This window comes from Neopsephotus bourkii, unplaced genomic scaffold (genome assembly GCF_033783945.1).
Source record: "Neopsephotus bourkii isolate Nb327-2 ecotype Australia unplaced genomic scaffold, CSIRO-AGI_Nbou_v1 NB_196, whole genome shotgun sequence".
Taxonomy (NCBI): Eukaryota; Metazoa; Chordata; class Aves; order Psittaciformes; family Psittacidae; genus Neopsephotus; species Neopsephotus bourkii.
Genome location: NW_026900709.1, coordinates 3,602,587 through 3,630,383, shown reverse-complemented (window position 1 = coordinate 3,630,383; position 27,797 = coordinate 3,602,587). Strand labels below are relative to the sequence as shown.

The 27,797-nt window shown below is 40.1% G+C and overlaps 1 protein-coding gene across 3 annotated transcripts in view; it reads left to right on the top strand.

Moving 5' to 3' along the window:
• The window catches only part of HECW2 (HECT, C2 and WW domain containing E3 ubiquitin protein ligase 2), a 183,210-nt gene that overhangs the window by 108,731 nt on the left and 46,682 nt on the right, over positions 1–27,797 (top strand). For all 3 annotated transcript variants that reach the window (XM_061376685.1, XM_061376677.1, XM_061376692.1), the window contains 7 exons: positions 11,134–11,228; positions 15,063–15,138; positions 16,982–17,151; positions 19,597–19,739; positions 23,129–23,229; positions 24,739–26,079; positions 27,232–27,327. In XM_061376685.1, the coding sequence (XP_061232669.1) occupies positions 11,134–11,228; positions 15,063–15,138; positions 16,982–17,151; positions 19,597–19,739; positions 23,129–23,229; positions 24,739–26,079; positions 27,232–27,327 (2,022 nt within the window). The remainder of the gene's footprint in view (positions 1–11,133; positions 11,229–15,062; positions 15,139–16,981; positions 17,152–19,596; positions 19,740–23,128; positions 23,230–24,738; positions 26,080–27,231; positions 27,328–27,797) is intronic.

Here is a 27,797-nt window from a genome sequence, read left to right as displayed (position 1 = left end):
TGTTCCAGGCACAGAGATGAACTTAGCTCTCTTGATAGCGTCTTTCTCCTGCCATGGTGCTGATATAATTTGTACTCTCCCTGTACCACTGCATGTGATGCTGTTGTCACAGGGAGGGAGGTAGAGGGAGAGGCAATCAGGGAGGCTCACATCCCCAGTAAATATAGAATCATAGAATGATTTGGTTTGGAAAGGACCTTAAGATCATCTAGTTCCAGCCCCCTTGCCATGGTCTGGGGCACCTCCCACTAGACCAGGATACTGAAGACTTCATCCAACCTGGCCTTGAACATTGCCAGGGATGGAGCACATATATACCTGATTGTTGAAGTTAAGATATCTCTTATGCTTTAATCTGCCATTATTTTCCAACTTTGGAAAGAATACTACAGTTGTAGATTTCTTGTGCTTAGAAATACCTTTGATAAGAGGCAGAATTTATCAGACGCAGGTCAGGGTACTAGAGGTTTGTCATATTCACTCCTCAGTAATGACATGCAGCAGACCAGTAGCAACAGACCTGACTATGCTTCTCTATGAATGAAAGAAGACGGTGGAGAGCAATCCCAGATTCAGCAGCAATGTCCCTGAATTTGTGAAGTGGCATTTCCAGTAAGAGAGAACAATGTCTGGGGGACCCATATGGACAAAATGGATCAATCTAAATTCACAGTATCACAGTATGTTAGAGATTGGAAGGGACCTCAAAAGATCATCTAGTCCAGTCCCCCTGCTGGAGCAGGAACACCTAGATAAGGTTACACAGGAACGTGTCCAGGTGGGCTTTGAATGTCTCCAAAGAAGGAGATTCCACAACCTCCCTGGGCAGCCTGTTCCAGTGTTCTGTCACCCTCACTGAGAAGAAGTTTCTTCTCAGGTTTAAGTGGAACCTCTTGTGTTCCAATTTATACCCATTTCCCCTTGTCCTTTCATTGTTTGCCACTGAGAAGAGCCTGGCTCCATCCTCGTGACACTCCCCCTTTATATATTTATATACACTAATAAGGTCACCCCTCAATCTCCTCTTCTCCAAACTATAGAGACCCAGCTCCCTCAGTCTCTCCTCATAAGGGAGATGCTCCACTCCCTTAATCATCTTAGTTGCCCTGCGCTGGACTCTCTCCAGCAGGTCCCTGTCCTTCTTAAACTGAGGGGCCCAGAACTGCACACAATATTCCAGATGAGGTCTCACCAGGGCTGAGTAGAGGGGAAGGAGAACCTCTCTCGACCTACTAACCACCCCCCTTCTAATACAACCCAGGATGCCATTGGCCTTCTTGGCCACAAGGGCACAGTGTCGGCTCATGGTCACCCTGTCGTCCACCAGGACCCCCAGGTCCCTCTCCCCTACACTGCTCTCTAACAGGTCGTTCCCCAACCTATACTGGAACCTGGGGTTGTTCCTGCCCAGATGCAGGACTCTACACTTTCCCTTGTTATATTTCATCAAGTTATTCCCCGCCCAACTCTCCAGCCTGTCCAGGTCCCTCTGGATGGCAGCACAGCCTTCTGGCGTGTCGGCCACCCCTCCCAGCTTAGTGTCATCAGCAAACTTGCTGATAGTACACTCAATTCCCTCATCTAAATCGTTGATGAATATATTAAATAATACTGGTCCCAGTACCGACCCTTGAGGCACTCCACTAGATACAGGCCTCCAACTAGACTCCGCCCCATAGACTACAACTCTCTGGCTTCTCTCCTTCAGCCAGTTCACAGTCCACCTCACTACCCGATCATCCAGACCACACTTCCTCAATTTAGCTGCGAGGATGCTGTGGGAGACCGTGTCAAACGCTTTGCTGAAGTCAAGGTAGACCACATCCACCGCTCTACCATCATCCATCCACCGTGTTATTTCCTCATAAAAGGCTACGAGATTGGTCAAGCATGACTTCCCCTTGGTGAAGCCATGTTGACTACCCCTCACAACCCTCTTATCCTTGATATGCCTTAAGATGGCACCAAGGATAAGGTGTTCCATCACTTTCCCAGGAATGGAAGTGAGGCTGACTGGTCTATAGTTACCCGGGTCCTCCTTCTTGCCCTTTTTGAAGACAGGAGTGACATTTGCTTTCCTCCAGTCCTCAGGCACCTCTCCCGTTTCCCAAGACTTGGTAAAGATGATGGAGAGAGACTAATCACAGTGTAGGAATGCTGGCTGTATCCAACCTCCTGCTCTATCTGGCACTTGACCTGGTCAGCTGTGGTTTGTAAAGCACAGTATTGAAAACCTTCAAGGACAGAGATTTCACAGATGATGTAGGGTAACCTTTTCCAGTGCTGCAGTACTGTTCCAGCTGAAAAGGCTTTTCTGGCACACAGTCTGAATGGCAATGCTTAAATCTGGAGGCATTGCCATTGCCCTTTTAAAATTTTCTGATAGAACTGGAAAGAACTGAGTTTCTAATGTTTGTCTTGCCTTAACCTCTTCTTCACCAGACTAAGCAAGGCCAGCTCCTTCAGCCTCTTCTCATAGGTCACATTTTATCCATTCCAACCATCTTTCTAGACCTCTGCTATCCCTTGTTCATTCTCTCCATGCTCTTGAAGCTAGGGACCCAAAACTAGGCACAGTATTCCTCACCAGTACCAAGTAGAGGGGGACAGTAACTTCCCTATCTCTGCTGATTACACCTAATGTAGCCTGTGAGGTGGTTTGTTGTATTAGTGATGAGAACACACATTCAGCTTGGTGTCCATCTTGAGGCCATTTCCTTTTCGTCTTGCAGTCTGTTCAGAGGCCATAGTGATGCATGGGGTCCTTCCACCCCTGGTGCAGAGACTTGCAAGTCTTCTACTTGAACTTGATGACATTACTTTTGACCTAGTCTTCTGTCACCTGTGCTCTGATGTGGAGAGAAGCTCCAGCAGGTAATGGTAAGCTAGGTATATAATTGAGTTAGAGTTGGGCTTATGTCACTGCAGGGTTTTCTGGCTTGGAGTTGTTTTGTGGAGCGCAAACAATACTTAGTTGCCACTGCCTCTATGCTGCTGTACCTATGTGATTGGTAGGCTCCCTGCTCTACCTATACACAAGGAGAGGCGGGGGATGTTTGCTGCAAGCCTGAGAAGCCTTGAACCAGCTCTGACAATGAGAACTGAAGATGCTTCTTAACACTTATGCTGTAACTACATTAATCCTTTAGTTTTTTTGTAGTCAGAACTGGCCTGAAGTTGCCTGCTTTTTTGGCAAGGAAAGGAACAGACGTTACTAATGTTGAATGATGAGATTAGGCAGCATGCATGTTACCCCAAAGACTATGGTTGTGGTTTTTCTCTAGCAGTCTCAAAGCTGAGGGACGTTACATATCTTTTTGCCAGTATTGTAACATCTCCGTGGGGCGAAGCGCAGAGGCTCATAAGCTTGCTAACAAGCCATATGCAAGTGAATCTCATGCAGAAGGAGTATTTCCAATTTAATTGCATTAATGTTAATCAGTGGGAGTCAGCTGGATTTGGCCTCAGATTCCTTCTGCAATCCTCAGATCTGTATTTTTTAAGAAAAGCATCTTATGCCTCAATTTGGGAAGGTGTTTTTCCATGAGCATAATTGTAAACTTACTGACCTTCACTGAGGATTGTGAAATTTATGCTTATGTTTTAAGGCAGGCCTTGGGTTAATGTTTTTCTGATTTTTACATTACTGTATATCCTTAGTTTTGAAACTCGATTTTCCCATCATTCCATTTTTTCTTAAAATCCCTCCCTATGGATTCAGCATCTCCTATTTCCCAACTAACATGTAAAGGCACAGTTTGTCATCTTCTATTCGGATCAAGCAACCTGCAGAAAAAAGGGCAGGGAGAGTCTCATCACCTTCCTACTAAAACCAGACAGTAATTCCCCACAAAGCATCCAAAATTAGCAAAACAAGGATGATCAAAGAAAACTTTTACTTGCTTTAGACAAAAATCAACACCAGATCAATCTATGGACTCTGCCCTGAGAAAGGACAATCAAAGGAATCAAAATGAATTTAATGTATTTCAGAAGTACAAGTAGGATCTGAGTGGAGTGACTGAGGAAAGGGAAGGGGGGGAAGCATATGCAAAGGAGAAGGAAAATGCTTCCAAAATACAAAGTCCAGCTCACCATCAAGAACAGCTGGTGTCCTTAAGCTGTCACCTTGAGACAAAGTGAGTGGCTCTGAAATGCAGAGCCAACCACTATGGAGGCATACATACTGAATGTATGTTTCCCCTACAGAAGGAGCAAAAGTGCCATGTAAGCATGAAAGGGAACGCAGAGATTCAAGAAGGTGAATCTGAGCATCACTATGCCCAAGATGTTGTTTCCTTACTCACATAGTAGAGGTGGCTTTAAAACATCCTGTTCTGAAGCTTGATAAAATGTGGAGGAAGGAAAACAATGACTCACTAGACGGCTCCCTCAAGTTGTTTGCTGTGTAAACTGCAGAAGGATTGCTAAACGTGGCCGTAGCAGTACAGTTTTCATCCTGCTCTGGTAAAAGAAAAGAACAGGTTGTTCAGGGGGTATTATTCTGAACAGGTTGCAATAATGTGAAGTTGCAACACAGCTTCATGCTTTCGCATTTTGTATGGTCATCTGGTATATACCATGGCATAAGTTCAGGTCCTTAAGTACACCAGGACCTTTAGTTTCTGATGCAGCAGAGGCTGCAACTGACTCAGGAGTGATTTTTAGATAGCAGAGTGTTTCTCTGGCTGTAGCAGTCTGAGCTTGGTATGGCAGGGGCTCCCTTTGGGGCATCGTGATGGAACAGAGATGATGGTATTACTTATGGAAAACAGAGCTAGCAGAAAGATAGATTGAAATAATCCATGGAAAGGCTGGTGATAGAAAAAGCATGTGAAAGGAAGCTTGAATTTTATGAAGACTAGTTGATAAAAGCTGCTGCTTATTTATAAACCGCAGCTTTGAAGTCAGTTTTCTGCAATATGGGGAAGGACAGATCATGTTGGGGGTGTACTGGGGGGGAGATTCAGTATAGTCATTGTCACACAACAGGTAACTGGTGCTTATGCACTTCATATGCAGAGTCCCCAGAAGTTAAAAGCTGTATGTGTTCCAGTAGTTAAAATGGGCCAGGGGCTGTTTTCTGCTGCTGGGAGCAAGTTACAGGGTGTGGCTTGCACCCATGCAGCCAACCCTTCCCTTGTATCATGACCCTTCCCCTGTATCAGGAATACATGGTCAGTGTTCAGCAGATTGGATGGTCATGTGCACTTGAGTTCCTGCCATGGTCCTGCCTGGTTTATTGGTACAGGCACAGGCCAAGATCCTACTGACTGTATGGGACTTGTATTTGTAAGTTATAGCCTTGGTCCCATGAGTATTAATTATTCTATCATCAAGAAACACCTTAATCTACATATAGTGCAATGTCTTTGTTGTTATTTATGATAGTTGATATAATAGTCATTATTGTGAGTAGTAGAAAAATATATTGATTTGCATGTATTTTCTTTACCAATGCCATGGTTGTAAGTCTTGAGCAGTAATCCATAGTGGCAGCTGTTGGGATTCATCCAGAGACTGCCACTCTTGTCACATCAATCACTGTGGCTAAATTACCTCTGGTGCCACACCGTGATGCTTGGGTGCAGTGACTGTGTAGATGCTGTCAGTTTTGTACTTAAACTCTTGGGCTAGTAGCATGAGAGGTATTCAGAAAATGTGGTAAGATACAAGTTTGATTACACTGGAATTATGTGACAAGTGAGGTTTTGTGTGGAGTTCTCCATATTCAGTCTCTGTTTCCAGGAAATCATAACTTTTGCAAAAATAGTGTATTGAGACTGGAAAAGACTTTGTAGCTAGCAGAGTGCACTTTCAGCTCCCTTTTTTGTTAAAGAAGGTAGTAGATATTGAAGAAAAAAACTTACGAGTTTAATGATTGAACTTAATGGTGCTTTTAACTTTTAAGGGCGGCCCTAGCACGGAGGTTTTGTTACTAGAGATATGAGCACAGTTTGGTATTTATAGTGGTTTTTACCAAAATGGACAATGTTAATGGATGTTCTGTCAACATAATTCATTACTCGTATTCAGTCTTTATATATTTTGACCATTTAAATTAAACTTTATAAAGGTCATGGTTTTCTCGTATGGGATTGTTCTGAGCCTGGAACACTTGTCTGTGTAGCACCCTGCAACCAGTGCCTTTTCAGTGGTCTGTCTGGGGACCTATGGTTATTGTCCCTACCCTATTTATAAACACATTCACTGAGTTAGAAATACTTCTTATTATTCTTCTGCTATTTATATCTGTTGTCTCATAACAGCTGTTTTTGAGTATCACAGATAACTGAAACAGGATCAGGGTTGTATTTTTTACATTTGTGACAAGCCTTGTTGACTTCCTTAACCATATAATACTCCTGGTGTTTTGTTTTAAAGGTTAGATTATAATTAAATGCTTTGCCAAACTGGAATATAATAGGCAATGCTTGTGATTGTAAGTAGGAATGTCTCAGAGCGACAGCAAAGCGAACGAGGCTGGCATGGATAGGTAGGCTTCGTTATCTGAACAACCATTTGTCCAAGTAGTTTCTTTTGAAGCAGGTTAGATGAAAAGAGACCACTGGGACATAAACATTTTCTCTTTTTAATTCTAGGTCTGCTTAACTCCCTTTCTAGGTGTTTGTTGGTTGGATTCTTCTTCTATCATTACTTCTGTAAAATAAACTCTATGATATACCTGCTGTGAGAGATAGCAAGTAGCTGGAGGCAGCCAGCTTTTGCACTTGTGTTCTGCTGCTGTGATTGCTGCTTCCCAGTAGGAAGTAATCAGAAAGGTACATGGTTAAAATGATGCAGAGAATAGAATGCTAAATGCCTGAACAAAAAGGGTTCACCAAACTGTCGTGCTAAGGGAAAGAAATTCAGGTGGCAGGACATGCAGAGCAGTTCTAAATTCCTGAAGTCGTTTATGAGGTGTTCAGGTTGAGCTGGGCAAAATTAGGGTTTAGCCCACTGCCTTTTCCCTGGATTGCATCTCCCTTTGTAGCTTTGTAAAGCCTGAATGTGAGTAAATTAATTTGTTCTAGAGACAGAGTTTTCTTACATACGCTTACAGAACAAGCTGTCGAACTTTTTCAGATGAGTTTGTGATGTCAGGATTTTCCTCACTGAATGTCGGAGGGCATATGGTTATGTCTGCAGGGTGCCATGGATTCAGCCTGAGTAACTTCTGGTGTCTAGCTGCATTGTCCAGGAAGTGTTAGCAGCTGTGAGGTTTCTATGCAGTTACCTGGGTGTGCTGGTTATCTCCATAGACTGTTGTAACCCAGCTACGATGTGACTTGTGTTTTGGGGGTGTGTCTGCCCATCCCTTCTCCATAGAGTGTGGGGTGGTTCCACCTCTAATAGAGGCTGGGCTATATCTGAAGCAACTGTTCTTACAGCAGTTTGTTTTCCTGAATTATCAGTCTCCTGGAGACAACACAATCTGATGATAGAATTATGTTCATGTGTATCTGTGTTCCAAGTTTATGTATTCTGAGCATCTTTTTATCCTAAAGCATTTTTTTGTGGGTAAAGCTAAAGACAGTAAAAAGGTAGTTAGAGCAGGAGCCTTCAGGGAATTTGTGATGTTTTAAAAGGAAGCTATTATTTGGTGTAAGCTGATCGCTTTATTATGGAAAAGGCAAGAGTGTATGGTCCATAGAGGGAAGTACAATGCTATAATTTCATGCAGGAGTTCTTTTGAAATTCAAATGTCAGTGTTTGAGTCCCAGAAACCTTTGTTAATTCCAACATTTTTATGTAATGGACATGAGCTATAAAACTATGGTTATAAAATGATAACAGCTATTGCCTTTTAAAGAAGGGTATTATGGTTTTACAGAGTGTTCAGATGAATTAACATATATATTACTTTTATAAGGCCATGTGATAAAGAATCATGGATACTCCAATCTAATTTTTGTCTTATTTTTAAATGAAGAAGGAGTTTCCTGTGGTCTGTACGATGTCTGGCAGAATGTCAGTGACAATGGGGCATGTGGGTTATTAGGAACACAGAGCTAGGTGCAGTCATTCTTTTTGCCCTATGAATGAAAATACTTTTTGTTCTGAAATGTCATATTTGAATGAGACAGCAGATAGTCATGTGGTCAGGTATAGATGTCTTTCTTTCCCTTGGTGGTTTTACTGCTATTAACTTTTTCATCACAGATCACATACAAATCTAATTAACTTGTTGAGGGAAGAAGTAGGAAAGAAAAAAGAGAAGCGCAAGATTTTTCTAAGGGAAACACATGGTAACCACAGTTCTGCCATTCCTTTGTGTAGTGCTATATAAAGCCCAAACTAAATCAGTGATGCTTCTTTTGGGAAGGGGAGAAAAAGTCTCCAATTTGTAAGTGCTCTGCTTTTTCTAATTATTTCTAGCAATTAGTCCTGAAGGCTCTTTTTTAGCTTATGTGGTTTATTTAGTTTATCAGAATGGGATCATCAGATCTATTTCTTGAATGAAACGTTTTTTTTCTATTGCCAGCCACATACAGGTATTGAAAAATACTGTATGCTGATGGAAGACATTGAGAGAAAGAAATCTGAGGATGCAAAGGTCATAGCACTGAATTTCAGCTATTAGGGGAATGTGTATGTCAGTGTAGTGAGAATATATAACAAACTTCTGTCCACCGTCATGTTATGGACTGTCTGTGGATAGAAGCAGCTGATAACCTTTCCATCACTAAGTTCCTTTCAGAACTGATGAACTGAGAGAAGACAGTCAATAACAACAGACTGAATAAGTAGGAGCTCCAGAAACTCTCTGGAAAATAAAGTTTGGGACACAATAAAGCTGAGCAGTGTAGGAGGAAAGTAGTAGTCTTGGTGGAGTAGTTCATTGACTTCCCATGGTCTCATGTAGTCACAGTATGTTCACAGTGTTGATTAAGAGATGTTCCAAGACTTGAGTCCTCGTTACTTAATATGTGCATTTTGCAATGTGAATAATCCACCACTTGGTATAAGTCTTGCCAACTTCCACAAGTTCTGAAACTCCAATTTTACCTGAGCTAGAAATCGGTTTTGTTTTCATTTGGATACAAGCATTGTTGGTAGGTCAGAAGAATTGCTTGGTTTAGGAAGAACCTGCAGGTCCTGACATGTAATTTTTAGGTCTGGTAAACCTTCGTAGGTGATTAGAAAACCTGCCTGGATTTTGAATTTTGCTCTAAAGCTTGTGGTAAATAGAGCGTGTTTTGGCTGTGCGTGTAAACTCAGCTGTGAGGAGGAGGAAGTGGGATCAGCAGCTCCTCCACCTCATAAATCCCTGGAGGCACTGTCAGCCAGACACTTTCCTTTGAAGAGTAGTTCTGAGGTGCCTCTTCTTTGTTCTGGGAGGAAGATAGTAAGTAAATGTTGTTCCGTAACTTTAGAAAAATTTAAAACAAATAAGTAATCCTTTTTGGCTGAGCAGGCTGGCAGGATGGTTTTCTGATCCTTCTGAGTAGGAATAAGTGGGTATTTTACCTTGTAGTGATGAAATACCTCAACCCTCAAGGAACCATGCTATATGTGTCTCAAAACCTTATACAAAATACTGCACTTTCATACTTCAGGACTACCAACATATTGTTAAACTAAGAGGAATTGAGCTGCCAAGACTTCCATGCACATCCTGTGGTCTCTCTGAACTAGCTGCTGCAGTTTCTTCCCGCCTCTGGCCATTTCTGTCTGCCTGCGGCCGTTTCTGTACCCAGAGGTAAACCCTCATCAAACTTACACGGAAGAGTTATCCCAATGGAGAAGGAAAACAGAGACATTGTTCCAGATAGGGAAAATCCCACAGGATTGAGGGCAGCCATAATTATAGCTGTTCTGCTGGTTGGAAGAATGCAGAGGAACAACAGTGGAGGTCAGGCTTTGGTTAAACATAATACTCCTTTGTCTGCAGTAAATGCAATTTAGCAAGCAAAACTTTATTCAGTGGGACCAGAAACATGGTGTGTTTGCCTTTCCTGTGTTCCAGTATAAAGTGCTTCGATCTTCCTTCAGATATGTGTTATGCAACTTCTTCCAAAGTCTGACAAGAATCATCCTAGTATACAAAACGTCTTGTTAAGCCTTTTCATTAGCTGGTTATATTGAAATAGTAGCAGAAATACAAGCTGCAGAATTAGGTAAGGTACTTTTTGGTCTGTTATATAACAGAAGGACCCAACACACGAAGAGGACATAAGTAGCTGCTCTAATCTTAATTTCCTCTTGAAGTATATCTGAAGATGGAGCACCAAATGATTGATTCTGATTGTATAGAATGAGATTTCAGGAGTACATTGATCAGCATACTAATAGCTTTCCACCACAGTCAACCATCCTGCATGCCCAAACTCTAAGAGCTTGAGTTTTATAGTATTTTATCTCATCCTCAAATTGTGTGTGTTTATTCTCTTATTTTACCAGGATCAGGCTATTTTTAGTTTGGCATACTGAATATATAAAGGTTTGTAAGGTCACACAAAAAGGGGAATATTAACGGTTAGGATCTGCAGGACTTAATACAACCTGGAGAACTTCTAAACATTTTCACCAGTGTTTTGAAATCCACTTCTGTGTATAAGGCTTCCATTTTCATTCGATTAAATAATTTAAGAATAAAACATATGTGCAATTATGTTCTTATTTTATTAATCACATTAACCCTATTGCTTTGAAATGGACTTGTCTTCAGTGATTAATACTGTTCTCCTTTCCTTCTCTCTGGATCCATATAAAACATACAAAAGTGGATTTTGTGTCAACAGTGGCTTGTGAATACCTTTCTTACGCAACAGTGACCATGGACATCTCCCTGCAAGAACTGGGGAAAACTGAGCTGTTGGTGTTTTTTACTTACTGAGTAGAAATCTGGGTAAAGTTAAGAATTAAAAGCAGGATTTAGCAGCTGTGTAGCTGAAAACCTGTTTAAGGTTCCCTTTGAGACAGGTTTCCAATTTTCTACAGGTTGAGAGAAAAATCTATTTCAGTTACAGTTACTGTGTGCTTTTAAACCTATAAAATCAACTTCCCAAACTCAGACTATGCGAACAGAAGTGAACTATGACTCCCTGTGTGCCTGTGTTCTGTTCATTGTCTCTCTTTCGCCTGGGATCAGTCATGAAGGTTTTAATGTGATTTTTGTTTTGTTTTCAGCTGAAATAAAGATCTGCTTTAAATACTACCATGGTGTTAGTGGAGCCCTCCGAGCTACTACTCCATGTATCACTGTGAAAAACCCTGCTGTGATGGTAAGGTTAGCCTATTAGTTCATTGTATTTGTATAAAATGATAATATTAACTGTCAGACAAACCAATCAATGTAAGTCTTGTAGTTCTACCAGTGGCTGCAAGTTTTAGCAAAAAATTATATTGCTGGATAAAAATCACCAAATTTGGGAAATTGTTTCCCTGGTTTTATATTGTTTGTGATAAAATAACTGTAAAAAGTCACTGAGCTTAACTGATGTGTTTTATGCTAAGAGCTTGATTTTGCTTGGTTTCAGTTTTGAGGCTTAGTTTGCTAGAGTTCAACACCGTAATAGAGATGTTTTTCACAAACTAAGTTGCTGAGATAGCAATTGTTAGTATAAAAATGAGACTGGGCAGAACTCTGCTCTTGCAAAAATTATTAATTTATTTCAGCATTCATATACCATTGAGATGTAACAACTCTCTGACTTTGAGAATAGTTGTCTTACTATGGTTTTATTGTAAGACTTGTTCTTTTGAAACACTAGAAGTTTTAGAGGAGGTTTTTTTTCTTTAGGCCTTTAAATAAATAGTGAAAGAGGAGCCTTCCAGACTTCTATCCAGGTGCTTTTGATGGCAGTAATTTATCGGCTAGCTCTTCAGTTGACATGAAGTTTCACTGTGCATTCGATTCAGGGATATAGCTGCCAAATACTTAAGATCACATCTGTCAGGATGCTGTCCTGATGACTGAAGATACTGTATGGCACAAGTTATTCAGACTATAGAGCTTTTATTCTGGTCCTGCGCTTTTTCAACATTGTATATTATATACAAGTGTATCCTATGGCTCTATGATACTATATGTGCTATACTAGGTTTTATATCTCATGATACCAAATGGGATTTTTTGTTTACCTTAGAATGACAGACCTAGTGATAGCATCATTTAATTGACACCTGTAACTATCAATAGTAGCATTTTGCACCAGCAGTATGAACTTTTGATATTTTAGAGAAGAAAATATGTAGCAGTTAATGAGCTTGACTGCCACTGTCTTTAACATCAATTTATAAACTAAAGACAAAATGGTAACCTGATTTTGAAAAGAGGGGAAAAAAACCCATCTCAAAATAACTCTTAAAATGGACTACATGCTGCACTATATTATTACTGAGAAGCAGAATGGTGATACTGGGTAGAGAGAACATTTGAACTTGAGTGTTTTCTTGACCTTGTCTACTAGCCACCCTGTTAGTGAGATTCATTGCACAAAAGGACATCTGAACTTCTGTGTTTAAATATCCATTTATTTACTTGGTAGCTACCTGAATACCTGTCTTTCAGAGTCATTGGTCAACCTTGACAGGTATTTAGATTTCTTTCCTTTGAAAGGTAACAGAGGATCCTGGGTATTGTACAGAATTTATACACCTGCTAGAAGGTGCAATTTGATATAAGTGTTTTATTTGCACTAACTTCCAGTAATAGTGTTAGTTTCCCTGGTTAGACTGTCATAAGACAACTTAGATGAAACTTCCTCAAAATATCATGATGGGTTAGTTATACATAACTTAAATGTTAATACTTCATTTTCATGGTTTTGGTGTTGAGCTTGAGCAGTGTGCAGTACCGAATACTTTGTTCTCTTGGAACATGTTGTGTGTGTTGTTATGGGAATGCTGTTTGTGAAAGTGGTAAGAGAGTCATGGCATGCTCACTCCCTTTTCTTTAAGCTGCAGTAAATTAATTACCTGCTTCTCTGGATCATTCTACGTTTTCACTTTACATGGTTTGCTGGGAGTCATGTTTTGGGTTTTCCTCATACTGATGGCATAGCGCACCAGGCATTTCAGTCCATCTTATTTTGGAATAAGCAGCTAACTAGCATGCCGTTGTGCTCATTTGAACCAGTGAAAATACAAGGCCTGATGTAGCATTCAGAAGCACTGTGTTACACCAGATGAGATAGCTTTTGTAGTGCAAAAATATGAGCAGGAATGCTGGGGTGGCATTTTGTGCTTGGCACAGAGAAGCTGAAATTGCTATTCAGACCATAATGGAACAGGAAAGGGTTATAAAGCAAAACCAGGGATATGCCAGGGAATACTGTTAAAGTTCATTTTGTTATAGCTGAATTGTGGGCAAATCCTATTTTTTTGATTGAAGTAATGATTAGCAACATAAACAGTATTGTTCAGAGTCACTGGTGTAGCAGAAAAATAGGTATAGAATGAGGAAGGCCTTTTTGTTGATGAAAAATGTTTTTAATAAGAAAACAAGGCATGTTAAAATGAACCCAAAAGAGTAAACTGGGATATATAGTGTTCCTCTGGCCTTGCCTGGGCAGTGTCACCATCCCAGGGTGATGTGCTCCTTGCTGCTTCCAGCGAATCTGTCTGTAGGTGAGGGCACACTGATCCAGCTAGAATGAACCTGTTGCTTTTGATGCCCTCATGATTTTACTACCAGCTGTCACTGCTTATGCATTCAGATAAAGTCATAGTGTAATGGTATCATGCTGGATGGGAAAGGGATAGTTTTGAGCACTCTGGTGATAAATGTCCTGCCCTGAGAGCAGGGATGCGTCATGAAGCCAGCAGTGAGGGAATTAAATGGGCTGGTTGAAGAGTAGTGGTGGTGCGTGCTGGCATGGTATGTTCCTTCACAAGGCTGTTGAGGCCCATGGGGACATCAGACATCAGTGCCACTGCTGGTTCCTCATTGTTTTGTTTGACTGTTACATATGAAATATTTGAGCTTTGCAATGGGAGAATTTCCATATGTTTGCTAATTCTAATGAAATTCCAATGAGCTTGTGATCATCATGGGCAGTATTTGAAAGCTAATGATATTAAATAGCTTAAAGCAATATAAATAGGGATGGGAACATTTTTGGTTAATGCAGAGTGGGTTCCTCACAGCTACCATGGCTCCAGAATCATTTGTCAATCTGGTAACTTCAAACATCTCTTAAGCAGCTCAACACTGCTTTACATACTTCACCTACACGTAGGTGTATGAGTTTTATTCAGCTTATTTTTGTTTATAGATCAATGGATCAGATGACTTCCTGTTCTATCACTAATGTTAATGCCCAGTCCCATGTTTGAATGGAGCTTTTTCATTGGGCTGTATCAGCTCTTCTGCCTGGATGTGCAGTGCCTACCTGGAGAACAGTTTGATTTTCAAGGCAGCTCCATTGATGTGCATCCAGCTGAATAATATATCATGAGGACATCTCTCTCTTGAAAGATAAATTCTTCTGCTAGTTGAAAGAGATAGACATTCCTAAGACATTAGCACATGAGAAACTTTTCATTTTGAAGTAGTGCTTTACCTAACAAGAGATTTTGGCAGAAACACCACCTGAAAATCTATGAAGCATTATCTTTTAGACCACATTCACATTTAGATATCTGATGCACATTTCTGGTTTTTGCTAGCCTTTTTATCTCTGCTTTTTCTGTTGCCCAGTAAATCATCTATTTGTGGAAAGTGACAAAGGTTAACACGTTGTCACTAGCCAGCTCAGTGCTTTGGTACATATTACCAATCCACAATGTTGATCTTACTTTATGAAAGGGAAACCTGTGAGAAAATAGAGTCTTCTTTTCTCTGATTAATAGTGTCTGCACATGTACTAGCCTATACATGCTTGCTCAGTTTGGAATATTCCAAGTAGTGGTGTGTTAGCAATGTGTGGCATTAAATAGTACGTATTTTCCTAGAAACAAATGCTTTAGCTCTGCCTGTCTGTGGTAATAGGCAATAGGTGGTCAGATTCTTCCCCTTCATTCTGCTCTACCGTTGCATTATCATCCTCAAGCAAATACGAAGTGGATGAAAACTTCTGTGATACATTTAATTCTTTTTCTTTCCCCCTCTTTAGATGGGAGTAGAAGGCACAGATGACGGTGCTTCTGGAGCCCAGCACTCCAGGAAGTTAGTCAGCTTTACCCTATCAGGTAAAAGCCAATGCTACTCTCTGGTTTACAAATTATTGTTAGAAAAAAATAAATAATAAAACTATTGCTGTTTTAAATAACATCAAAGGTGGAACCCTTTCCTTCATTAGCCTCTGTAGGAGCACACTCTAGTGGCTTAAAATATGTCATTTCCTTAGAACTTCTGTTGGTTGGAAACAAGCCAGAATCGTGAATCTTCAAGAGTGAAAGAAATGGATTCGATGGATCCCAGCATAAAAAATTGGGAGAAATTTCCCATTTGCACAAGGCACAGTTTTCTCAGATTGAAGAAAGGAAAACGTAGCTTCCAAATAAAGTGCAAGCTGGTTCCATCATGTCAACGGAGTAAAAAAAAAGCAATGGCTGCAAATGGTGGTCTAGAAAAGAAAAAAATCTTGTAACAGCTAAACTGTCACTACAGCAAAGTAGCTGTATGGGTACAGTCTACCAGCTTCACTTGTTTCAATTAGCACTTTATTCCACGGGAAGTCTTGTGTGAGACTAAAGCAGATTCAGCTTGAGCATAGACACTAACAGAAATTGCTTGTGAATCTTGAAAAGCTGACAGTGAAAACGTTTAGCGATTGTAGGGGTAGGGGTAGGGCAGAACAAAACCCTGTTTGTTGAAATGGTCTTCCGGCAGTTAACTAGGATAAACCTGATAGATTGTATAGATTCATACAGAGTACCATACAAATAATTGGTTTGTGAATTCTGAAGTACCTGTTATGTTTAACAGAAAGGTTTGACTCGCCCCCAGGAGTCCCCTAAGTTTGAAAGGTGTATTGAGTGGTAGGTCTGGAACTTATTTCCCAGGACATTTTTTGGTTTCTCTTTTGCATGTGCAAAATTGTTGCCTTTAAAGGCAATTGTCCTTTTATTGTCTTGAACAAATGGTAGGATTTGGGATTTTTTTTACTTACTGAAGCCACAGGCGTGGCATTTCATTTTAGTGCAGTGAATTTTGCCTGCATGTAGAAACTGCTCATCTAAGTATGTATTTTCCAGTTGCGTTAATGTCATTAAGACTGCATGCAGCATATTGGAGTACCTAATGGAAAAAGACACAAACCCCTTGTACTTCAACACACCTAAACAGAGAAATATTTTACAGTTGAGTTTAAAGTCTAACTTTAAATAAAAATACTGCTTTGTTTTTGTTGAAACTCGCACTATCATTAAAGTCCATAGGCATGAGAATATGCCCCTAAGGAAGTTGTTATTTATTGTTGTAAGGTGTAAGGGCTCCAGTACTAAGGTTTCCCTAGGAAGAAAGAAGCATTTTCAGAAACTTTGCCTCCTTTTATGTATATATTTATATATATGATATAAATTATCTTCTTCTAAAGAACCAAAGCAACCTTCATAATAAGTATTTGAAGTTCTGTTTATCGAAGTTTCAATTTTGGGAAGGTATGACTTCACTACATTACTTCCCTACAGTTTTTATCTTAGCCTCTTACCCTTAGCCAGAAAGAGAGCAAGTACTGTGTGATGGGTTTTTGTGTTGTTTGGGTTTGAAGAGTGGAAATACTTTAAATGCTAAGAAAAACATTTGTAGGTGAGCTACAAGTTCATGCTTTTTGTTTTACAAATGACTAACTGGAGGCTAAAATATAAATGAGGATGTTGATACCTTTCTTCCCTTGGGAAAACATTTGACTTCCTGCTTTAATTGCCTTCTGTACAGTGGATCCAGTTAACATATGAGTAGAGTTTTACGTCTTTCTAGTAGTTTATGATGAGTTGATTTCCTGGGTAATATTTTTAGGACAGCACTACTTTGTGAACTAGCTTTAATTTACTCAGTTCCTTTTTCCTTCCTTCTTGTTTTGCTTTACAGATATTAGAGCAGCTGGACTTAAAAAAGGCATGTTCTTCAACCCTGATCCCTATCTAAAGATGTCCATTCAGCCAGGCAAGAAAAGTACATTTCCTACATTTGCTCATCATGGCCAGGAGCGAAGGTCAACTATCATCAGTAACACAACTAACCCTATTTGGCACAGAGAGGTAATATATCCCATTTGAGAGCTGTCTGCCCGCTGATGCAATGTACCAGGCTTGTATGGCTTGTATTTTCCTCTTTATGCATTAGTGGTTACTCTCTAAAGGCTGTGGGCTTATTTTGAAGCTAGTTATTTAAAATGACACAGAAATTGTAGTCATTTTAGGAACCCCGCTGTTGGATAGAAACAGCTATCATCTGCATATTTAAGCTGTGTATTGAAGCTGCACTGCTGTGAGGTTTTCATTCCCTTCTGTGCTAACAAGAGTTGAACTCACTCAACAGCCCAGTACATTTCTTGCAATTGCAAAAATAAATTAATTAAAATGGATTATATGTTGCTAGAAGACTATTTCAGAAAAGGCACAATAAGTGAGCATTTATGCCCAGTGATTGCAACCAATTGTTCATTTGGAAATGATATTCTCATTGTGCATAGCAGGTGGCAAGCTTTCAGTTTTGTCAGGCAGAGGGGATGCTCTTTGTTGTCATCTCTATTTCCAGTGCCGTAGGAAGGAAAGCCCAAGGAGGCATTACAGCACCGCTCAAGGGAGAAAAAGAAAGGCAGGTTGGCAGAAGCCATTTTTCCAGATGTGTTTGTATTGGGTATGATTTGCAGGTCTCAGAGAAGGAACTCAGTCCCACAACTGTCTTTGAGCACCGAAAAGCCAGGCTGTCTTTGGAGATAAATGTTTATGTGGCAAACAAGGTGCAAGAATTTGTGCAAGTCCCTAACCCTTTCAGAACAGCCAAGCAGTGTTCTTGATCTGAGCCTGTTTTCCAATGAGCAGATGCCTGTACTATGTTTGATGAATGTTAATGTGTTGTTTAGAAAGACTGGAAAACTGAGTGGGCCGGCGTTAACACTGCTCTGAGGTGTTTGGTTGTGCAAAAGACTGTAGATGTAGGGAATTCTTAAAATCTTCGGAAAGTCAGAGTTCTCATCTCTACATTGATTCTTCATCTTTCTCTCTGTCCATCCATCTATCCAGGAGATGGGAAGAAAACCTACTCCTGTTCTTCCCCATTTTTCTCCTTCAGTTCTCCTTGGTTTTGGAGCTTACAAGAAAAGTGATAATGCTCACTGGTGCACACATTGTATCAGTTTGCTTTAGCTGCTGTGTTTTCCCTCTAGCAATGCTCTGACAAGAGCAGCTTATGATCCCATTACATATGCTGCCCTACTGGTGCAGAATCGGTCTTCTTTTACATCTGCCCCTTTCTGCAAAATAATTTCCAGTTTTATAGCAAACTGAGAGTTCTGTTTATCACAGAAACCCAGCTCCAACAGTAGCCCAGCATGAGGAAGTGTTTTTATTCCTGACCCAATTTAATTGCTGGTTTGAATATATTTAGCTGATGGCAACAGCTGAACCGAAGAGTTAATCCTCCTTTTGTTCCCTGTTCAATCCATCTTCTGCTATCTAGCCATCTGTGAATTAGGCATTGTACTCAGGTTGGCATTTGCTCAGAAGTCTTATAGGTGGCAGATAGTAAAAGGATAACCAGATGACCTTGCCTTTTCTAAGTAGGTTATGTTATATTATATCTTCAAATCTAGAGGAAAAATAAAGATCTTTTGTTTCTAAGCTCGCTTTCTTAAGGGAATTTGTTGCCGCGTTGTGTGTATTTGTGTGCGTCTGCCTGCTCAGATACTTGCCCTGTACCACTTCTGAATTTTTTGGCTGTCTTCAGGCAGTTTTGACAGAGCAGCAGAGATCTCAAACGTGAAGTATTCATAAACTGCCCTGAAAATGTATCTAGGCTGAAAAGTGATAGTGTTCCCTTGTAGGGAAAAGTAGAAGAATGATCTTAACCAGGTATCAGGAAATCTTTTCTCAATCAGCATCATGTTGTTTAAAGGCCACAAGTTCAGAAAAAGTTTCTGTTGGAGCTCGCTGAGATGATGTGTGAACTTTGAGGCAAAAGTCTATAGAAACTTATCCTCCTTTAGTTACAGTGCTCCTGAAAATAATGTATATGCATTGTCTGTTTGACTTCCTATCACGCATACAAAAAACTTAATGTAGAGTTTGGTGCTGGATGGGAAGTTCACTAAGCACAGAGCCTAGACTGAGATACTTTCCTCCAGCTTTGACCTGGCTACTCTTCTGAACCTGAGAGAGTACAGCAAGGATTCCATCTCAGGCACTAGGATGCATTGCTTTCTCCTTTCTTTTGTAGACCATGAAAGCACTTTTATCCAGTCCAGTTTCTTACTGAGGGATTATTTTCAAGGAATGGTGAAAGGATATGGATCTCCTGGGTGGCTGGTTGCATATGCAAAAAAATACAGTGCTTAATAAATGATGCTGACATTATTTTGGACTATGGAAACTGCTGTCATCAGTCATTGCTTTTGGAATTCACTGCACGCTAGTACTAATGATGTACATGCTTTATGAATAGAGGTGTATTGATATGATGTCAAATATGTTCTTTCCTTCCAGAAATATTCTTTTGTTGCACTTCTAACAGATGTCCTGGAAATTGAGGTTAAAGACAAATTTGCCAAGAGTCGTCCAATCATCAAGCGCTTTCTTGGGAAATTAACCATACCAGTTCAGAGACTATTGGAGAGGCATGCAATTGGGTAAATGAATACATTCTTAATGCTATCTGCCATTGATAAGGGAGACTCAGCATCCCTTTTGGCTTAGTGGCACAGACCAGCAAATTTCTACCATGTCTGTCCTACGAAATTTAATAGGAATTTTAATAGCCTCATTGCCTGACTGGAGAATGTAGGTGTTTCTAACCCTGTTCTGAATGTATGTACCCATGTTCGTGTATATGCGTGTCTATAATTTCTTTTCAGCTTAATTTCTTTACACAAAAAATGTTAACCTCACAAAAAATACTGCCTTCAGGCTAGCTAGCCAAGAAGCAAGGCATTAACACAATACTACACAATAGTGTGCAAATTTTTTAGAAGCAGGTTTCATTGTCTCACTTCTTCTACAGTTCAGGTATTTTTAATTGTCAGTTTAACGATCAGAGATTTAATGTCTGTTCAGCTAATTGGCCAGAACTGTAAGGCTCTGACCCCTTATTTTTCATAATGTGTTAGAACTACGTGATTAAAATTGCCTTTTGCTATGAATAATGCACTGGTGGGACTCAAAATTCACCCGTTGAGCTATTAAAGGAAAATCCATTCATTATTTGATAGCTGACTGTTCTGGTATAAAGATGCAGCTCACTTAGAAACTTCTAAGATGTTTTACACTTTATGATAGTTACTGGAGGGGACATAGCGTAGTCAAGTGGATGATCCAGCAAAGCTTTCATGCAACCATATGTACTCAGAAGAGCCTAAGACTTGGCACTGTGATGCACTGCAGGTGTGAAGCAAATGGCTGAAGGTCTGCAAGAGACACAGTGGTGTGTGCAGTAATGTAATTTTGCATTTAAGACAGAGCAGTATTGTAGAGTATATTATTTTGCTATCATCTTTTTACGTTTATACGCCTTATTTGACAAATTGGGAAAAACATAATTCCTTGAAAGTCAGTGGGGGGAATTGAATTATTCAGGTGTGTTTTGTATAGGATCTAACTCAAAGACTGCTAAAGTTAACATGTCTCCATTAACTTTAAAAGGCTGCTGGATGAGGCCCATGAGGAATGATATTGAAATAAAATGTGTATATTCTTCCCTGAAAGTTTAAGGGCATGGCAGTATCATCAAGTTTCTGGACAAAACGCAGGATATAAATGACTGGCCTCCTTTTTCACAGATATTCCCATCAAAGTAACAAGTTTTGTAAATGGAGAAAATCAAATTCAAAAACACTTTTCAGCTTTAAGTTTCCAAAGTGGTGGTTACACTGGTAAGTAAAGTAAGAACAAAATTATGAGTAGCTTAAAATTTTTATGATGTCTCCTGATACAGAAATTACTAAACAAAAAAACAGCCTGCCCATCTGATTTGTAATGGTATCCAAAAGGAGTTCAGGTGTATGTACACTCCAACCTTTCTAAGAAATGCTTCATCTTTGAATTTCAACAAACTGTGATGAGCTGAGCAAGCAGCTTTTTCTATTAAATTTGCACACTGCTATACACTCAAAAATAGCACCATGATACAGACTGGTTTCAAACCTAGTTCAGGGTTTCTGTGTTAAACCCCAAAATGCTTTTTCTCCTCTGGGATTCCCAGTGCTGTGAGGTCTGGAAATTGCCCATTTGCTGTGTTCATCAGTTCTTACCTATATTTTTTTTCAAACCAGTACTCTGTAAGACATTCCCTATTTTCTTCTCCATACTTCAGTTCTGTGTATTTGATACATCGAATATTATTAATTAGGAAAGGAAGGGCTATGTAACAATTATGTAGTGAGAATATAGGTAAGTATTCAGCTTGGGTTTGCCATTCTGCTCTTAAAACTGCCATTAAATCAGTTTTGCCTGTTCATTTGTAATTTATTTGTCCATTTTCAGTTTTTGCATGCCAGTCATTTCTCAGGGCTCCTTTTCCTAGGCATTGTAGACAGACAACATTCCACCGGAAGTTTTGAAAAGTAAAGGAGTGCTTTACATAGATGTGAAGTAAAAATGTAGCAAGTGTACAATCAACTGCTAATTGTCTTGTAGTCTGGTTCTGGTCAAGCGAGTAATTATCTTCAGTTTCTTCTTCGTTTTGGTGATGTCAGGGATAACTGAAATCCTCTACTGGTTAACGTGGGAACTTGAAATACTGCATGAGCAAAGTCATGTACTCTGTATGTGTAACTTGTCTCTTCTCTCTATTAGTGGATCAGTATTAATGAATGAAATGGCGAAGTCCAGAACCCGCCACTTTTAGACAGAGTGAACTAAAATTCTGCCCCATTTTCAGCTGTTGTCGTAGCTCACAAGTTTATGTAACGAAATGGCAAGTGGCTTTAAACTTCATAGAAAATATGATAAATGAACATGAGAATAATCTAGTACTGATTCAACTGAATACAGAGCAGACATTATTCATGTTGTGTCTTTCTCTAATCTTGAATGGCTTAGAGTAATATAAACCTTATGTAAAACTTAGAAACCTCAAATGGTAATCTCGTGAGGATACCTTTGAGTCTAGCTGAAGAATTGTACTTGGAGTAAAGAGCAATGAATCTGTGACAGATCCTGGAGACACTACTACAGTAATTTCACGTACTTCAGCCTTTAGAGCAACATGGGGAGGCTACTTTGCCATACGTTGTCCACTCAGGACACTTTTTGCTAAAGCTAATGCAAACTGCTGCAGCTCATTTCAGTAATGACCTTGCATTTGTTTGGGTCTGTCAGTCATGCTGCAGTAAGGGTACTCCCAGTGAAGGAGAGGTGCTTATACCAGTATAGATTTATCTGCATGAATAACAGTAATTTCCTATGGGCTGCTTCAGTAACTTCCTCCTCTCCCTTCAGCTGTCCCAGCCGTGCTGAGGGGGACTGGGGCTGTGAATTTTGGCTATGCCTAATAAGAATGTATAGCCTAGGATCTAATCCTAAGTCTCAAGCTGATACAAGTGCTTAGTCAAGTCTGAATCCCACAGAATTCAGTAACTCTTAAGAACCTATTTGAAGTGAAATCTAAGCAGTAAAAGCGTTTCTAAACAGGAATGCAGAAGTGCTTTATTGAATGAAAATTAAAATATGAAAAAACTGGTCTGGGAATTTTGTATGTAGTAAAATACCACAAGGGGGCAGGAGGTTTTAATAAATGAAAGATTGTATTAGTTACAGAACATTTTGGGTTGGGGGAAAGAAGAGGTTAGGGGAAAGGGATCCTTTGCACTTTGATTTCTTTAGGACTTTAGGAAGATATTTTCTTTTCTATACAAGTGCTTTTCCATACAAGCAAAAGTGTATGGCTGATTTTAACACTGTAATAGAAATTACCTGCTATCCTGCCCACCCTTAGCTGATAAAAGCCTGTGACACAAAATACTGGAAAAAGAAAACTAGTTTAAAAAAACCCCCCAACAACCCAATATCTTTTTTTTTGCAGAGACCAAGTTGTCAGCTATAACCTTGGCAGAAGGCTCCCAGCTGATCATGTAAGTGGGTATCTCCAATTCAAGGTGGAAATAACATCTTCTGTTCATGAAGGTGAGAATTTGTCAATGATCTGGATCTCCAGATAGCTGTATGGAGAGAATTTCTATTTATAGGATTTTCCATGATAATATACTTTCTCGTTTGTGTACGGTCCTCTATTATAGATTTTTCTATTGGGATTCAAAGTTTAGAAGCTTCTGCTTTGGAGATGGTAGTTCCAAAACTACATCTATCGTACTGTTTTCCTATTTTGTTAGATAGATTTGAAATGAATCTGCTTATGATTCTCATTCAGTTGGACAGATTGCGTAATCTAGTTCATTGCTTCTCTTCACTCTGCAACATTCTTGTTCTGTAACACCTTTGGATGAGATAAGCAGTTGCAAGTAAGATTCCACCTGAGCTCTCCTCCTCTGCTACTCTACATGCAGATCAGTCTGTCCTGTTCCACTTTCACAGGACTCTGTCCTGCTTAGAACCAAGAATATCTGTTACAGTTCTAAAAATACATGCTTCTGTTAGGCAATTCTTTTATTTCCTTTTTTTCCTGTTCTGAAAGCAACTAGCAGAACACAGCTGGTACAGTTACATGTCTGTAACATCATATGTGTCTATTTACATGTTTGTGTTCTTAGATTCTCCTTCATTAGGCTTGGTATAATCTCTTTGGTAGCGAGATGCTGCTCTTTTAACTTGATAGAACCTTCTTGTCTTTTTTGTAGCCATGTAGTCGTGCATCTCATTAATGTTTTTGCTTTGTCAGCGTTAAAAAAAATGTTTCTGTCTTCAGTCCTGTTTGTTGCCAGGCACTCCAGTTCACCAGCTTCATGTCAGGTTTCTTGCAGGTGTGTTCAGACACTTACAGCTTCATTTTTCAACTCTGTGCCTGTTTAATTTCCATGCTGGGAGATACCATCCTCTCTCTCAAATTAGATGGCTTATTTTTATTTCTCTTTTATATATATTCTCATAGCATAGCTAGTATCTCATGAACTTTACTGAAGTAGATTCCCATTCTTTGCAGTTCATATAAATTAACTAAAAATAAATGTTGTGTTAAGAATCTGGTGCTTGAATACAATTTGTGATTACTCATGTGATCTCAGATGCTGTTTTGCATGTTGCTAAGGGTGTAATGACAGCTGATGTTAGTGACTGGCTTAGTGTAAATCCTACTTTTGGATACAAGAGGTATGCTGTAGAAAACTGATTCCTTGGTGGTGAGGCTGGTTTTACTGATAATTTGGCAAGATGTTTGGTAGTGCTCTGTCTTTTGAAAGCAAAATAGCAGCAATTTAAATTCATGTTTCATATCTCTTAAATTTTCCATATTCTACAAAATAATAAAGACTTATACAGTGACAGTTCTGTACCTGCTGTTATAATGCTGTAGATGCTTCTGTTGTTTTAACTGTATTTTCTTCCCTTAGTTGTCTGATTGAAATAAGCAAACATCTGGAAAGATGTGTATTTTTTATACCACTTCTGTGATGCAGACAAAGTAGAATGAGCTGTCTGTTGCTGGATTGTGCTTCACATTCGGCCTTTGTGTCTCTGCAGATGCTTCACCAGAAACAGTTGGCACTTTGCTGGGAGTGAACTCTGTAAATGGAGACTTGGGGAGCCCCTCTGACGATGAGGACATGCCACCAGGGCATCATGATACATCTACAGTGTGTTCTAATGGTCCAGTCCTTGAGTATTCTTCTGGAGAAGCAATCCTGAGACACCCTTTAAGGACTAGTAGAACTTTGGAAACAGACCAAGATGAGTTGACCTCCGGTGCTTCAAGATCGTCACCTACCAGAGGTCGCCAGGACTCACTAAATGATTATCTGGATGCAATAGAACACAATAATCATCCCAGACCTGGGACATCTGCCTGTGGCGAGCGTCCACGTGGAGCATCCCCAAAACTGAGGAGTAGCTTTCCTACTGACACAAGACTTAATGCTATGCTTCACATTGACTCAGATGAAGAGGAGCATGAGTTACATCAAGACCTGGGTTTTCCATCTTCCTTGGAAGATGATGGTGGTTTAATAATGCTTGATGGTGCTGCAAGAAACGTTGAAAGAAATGGTTTAAGTTACTCATCAGATCAGGTAATCCAAGGGCCTGCTGAGGATGAAAACGTCTCAACCTCTGAAGCTCCTCTGCCATCAACTGATGACCAGCGCGAGGCTCTCCCAGAGCTTCCACCATCACAGTTAGCAGGAAGTGAAAGCCTGCAAGGTTCTCAAAGTGAAGTACCAGCAGACCAGGCTGGCAATGAGCCATGTACCATTCAGGAGGCAGAGCAGCCTCCTAGCAGTGTAGACACAGGAGCTGCCGATGCCGCTGCTGGGAGCAGAAGGGGCATTAGTGAAACAGAATCCACTGATCAAGGGTCTGAACCTTCCCAGATATCATCAGAAACTGAGCAGAGTGACCCTGCTCGCACAGAAAGTGTCAGTGAGGCCAGTACCAGGCCAGAAGGGGAGAGTGACGTGGAAGGGGCAGACAGCTCTTGCAACGAAAGTGCGACCGTGCGACGTTCTTCAGTGGAAATGCGGTGTTCTTCATTTGAAAATGCCAGGTTTCCTGAGACTCCAGCCTTTTCTTCTCAGGAAGAGGAAGAGGGAGCTTGTGCCACCGATGCAGCTAGAACTGAGCCAGGTGCTGAAACACAGGGCTCTGCAAGTACTTCTGGTTCTCTGCCTGTGGTAGAGTTGCCTCAGGAGGAAGGACAGGCAGCTGAGGCAGGTGAATTACAAGACCAAGAGGAAGCAGGAGAAATCTGGCAAAGAAGAAGAAGCCTGCAGGCAGCAGCTGCCAACAGCCAGTCTCAGGATGAAGAAATTGAAGGAGCGCAAGCAGCTTGTGAGGGTGCCACAGCACAGGTTGAAGGAGCTACTGGAGGTAACTACTGCAGGAGGCACTTTCTGAAGTAACCTTTCTGCAGCCAGTAAAAATGATTAAAAAATTAACATCTGAAAAATAAACATCTTTATTTCTCTATTTATCTTTCAAGCTTTGGGGTTGGTTTGGTTTGGTTTTGTATCTTCCTTTGAAATTCATTCTTCTCTTCAAGAGGCTCTTGGAGATTTTGCTTTAACAAAAAATCAAACCTGAAATATCCAAGGCATGTTTATTTTGAAATTGGATATATTGTAATTCCTGAGAAAGTAGTGAGAAGGACGATGAAAAGGAGGAAGGACCTCCACAGTATTACCCTGCTTTCAAATCAAAATGGTAATGAGAGGGGACAAAATTCCAGAAACTAGGCAAACTAGGCCTTTTCTTTCACATGTTTATGTATTAGCTTTAAAACATAAGGGTTTTTTTTTCAAAAGAAAGCTGAAGGGGTTTATGTCTCACTGAAAATCACTGAAAGTGGATATATGACCCTAACAGATTTCTTCCAAGCACCTTTGACAATGGGCTATCTGTTAAATTTCTTCAGGGATTATAATGGGTCCAATCAACCGTGTTTCTGAATACATCTTTTCCATAATATTTCAAAAGCTTGGGGATCTGTTAATTCGTTCTCTTCATAAGCAGCTCTTTGTTTTGGAAAGAATAATTTTGGTATTTATTTCAAATACTGTCAAAACTTCTTTTTACAGCGTTTTCTAGACATTTGGGACTCAATTAGGGGTGAGGCTGCACCATGTTTTTGCAGATCAGTGTGACTGCAACAGAGAAGGTCAATGGACAGTTTCACCTCCCACCCTTACAGAAAGGGCCAGGTCAAGCTTTGTCCTTGTACCCTGCTGGAATATGGCTAGGGAACACACTGTTGTTTCAGTGCCCTGGCTTCGCTGGTCACGGGTGGATGTGGCACATCACAAGAGGTGATGTTTTCAGGGTCAGGACTGCACTACATCCAAGAGAAATCACCTACTAGAACTATAGACATAACTTTCTTTGTCTCCCAAAATACATGATTGTTAGATATATCCTAAATACAGTAGTCCTGAAAAAGCTTTAGCTTGCCTTGTTCACCTTAGAGGCAACTGTAGGGCTTCCCTACGTTGACTAGGAAAATAATTGTGGGCATTTTGATTCCAGGTGCTCAAGCCAATGGCCATCAGCCCTTGAGGTCGCTGCCTTCAGTACGTCAGGATGTTAGCCGGTATCAGAGAGTGGATGAGGCTCTACCACCAAGTGAGGTTCTTAATACTTTAATTGGGGGATAAGCTGCCTGAAGCTCATTACTGAGATCTAATTACCTTTCTGTTTTAAATGAGAGAACTGAGAATGATCAATTGAGAAGTCCTAAGTGATGATTAAGTCTAGTGTTGTTATTGTAAAAGGCATTGTGCTTAGTCTGCAAACTATCAGGTTGTGTTTTCATAATTATATCTGGTGTATACAGACTTGCTAAGTGACATTTGTGGAGAAAGAAGGCATGGTGCTGCCTTTTCAGTATGCAATACACATAGGTAGGGAGGTGAGGTGATACGCTATGTGAGACACTTGAAAGATGTCAAGCGCTCTGAAATCTCTGAATACTTTTTTTATGATGATGATTTACAGAGAAATATATAACGTCTTCAGTCACTGCAGATTATGTGAAAGGTGCCTGTGGTTTCCATTCATTTTTTTGAGGCAATGTAAAGACTTCTTGAATTAAA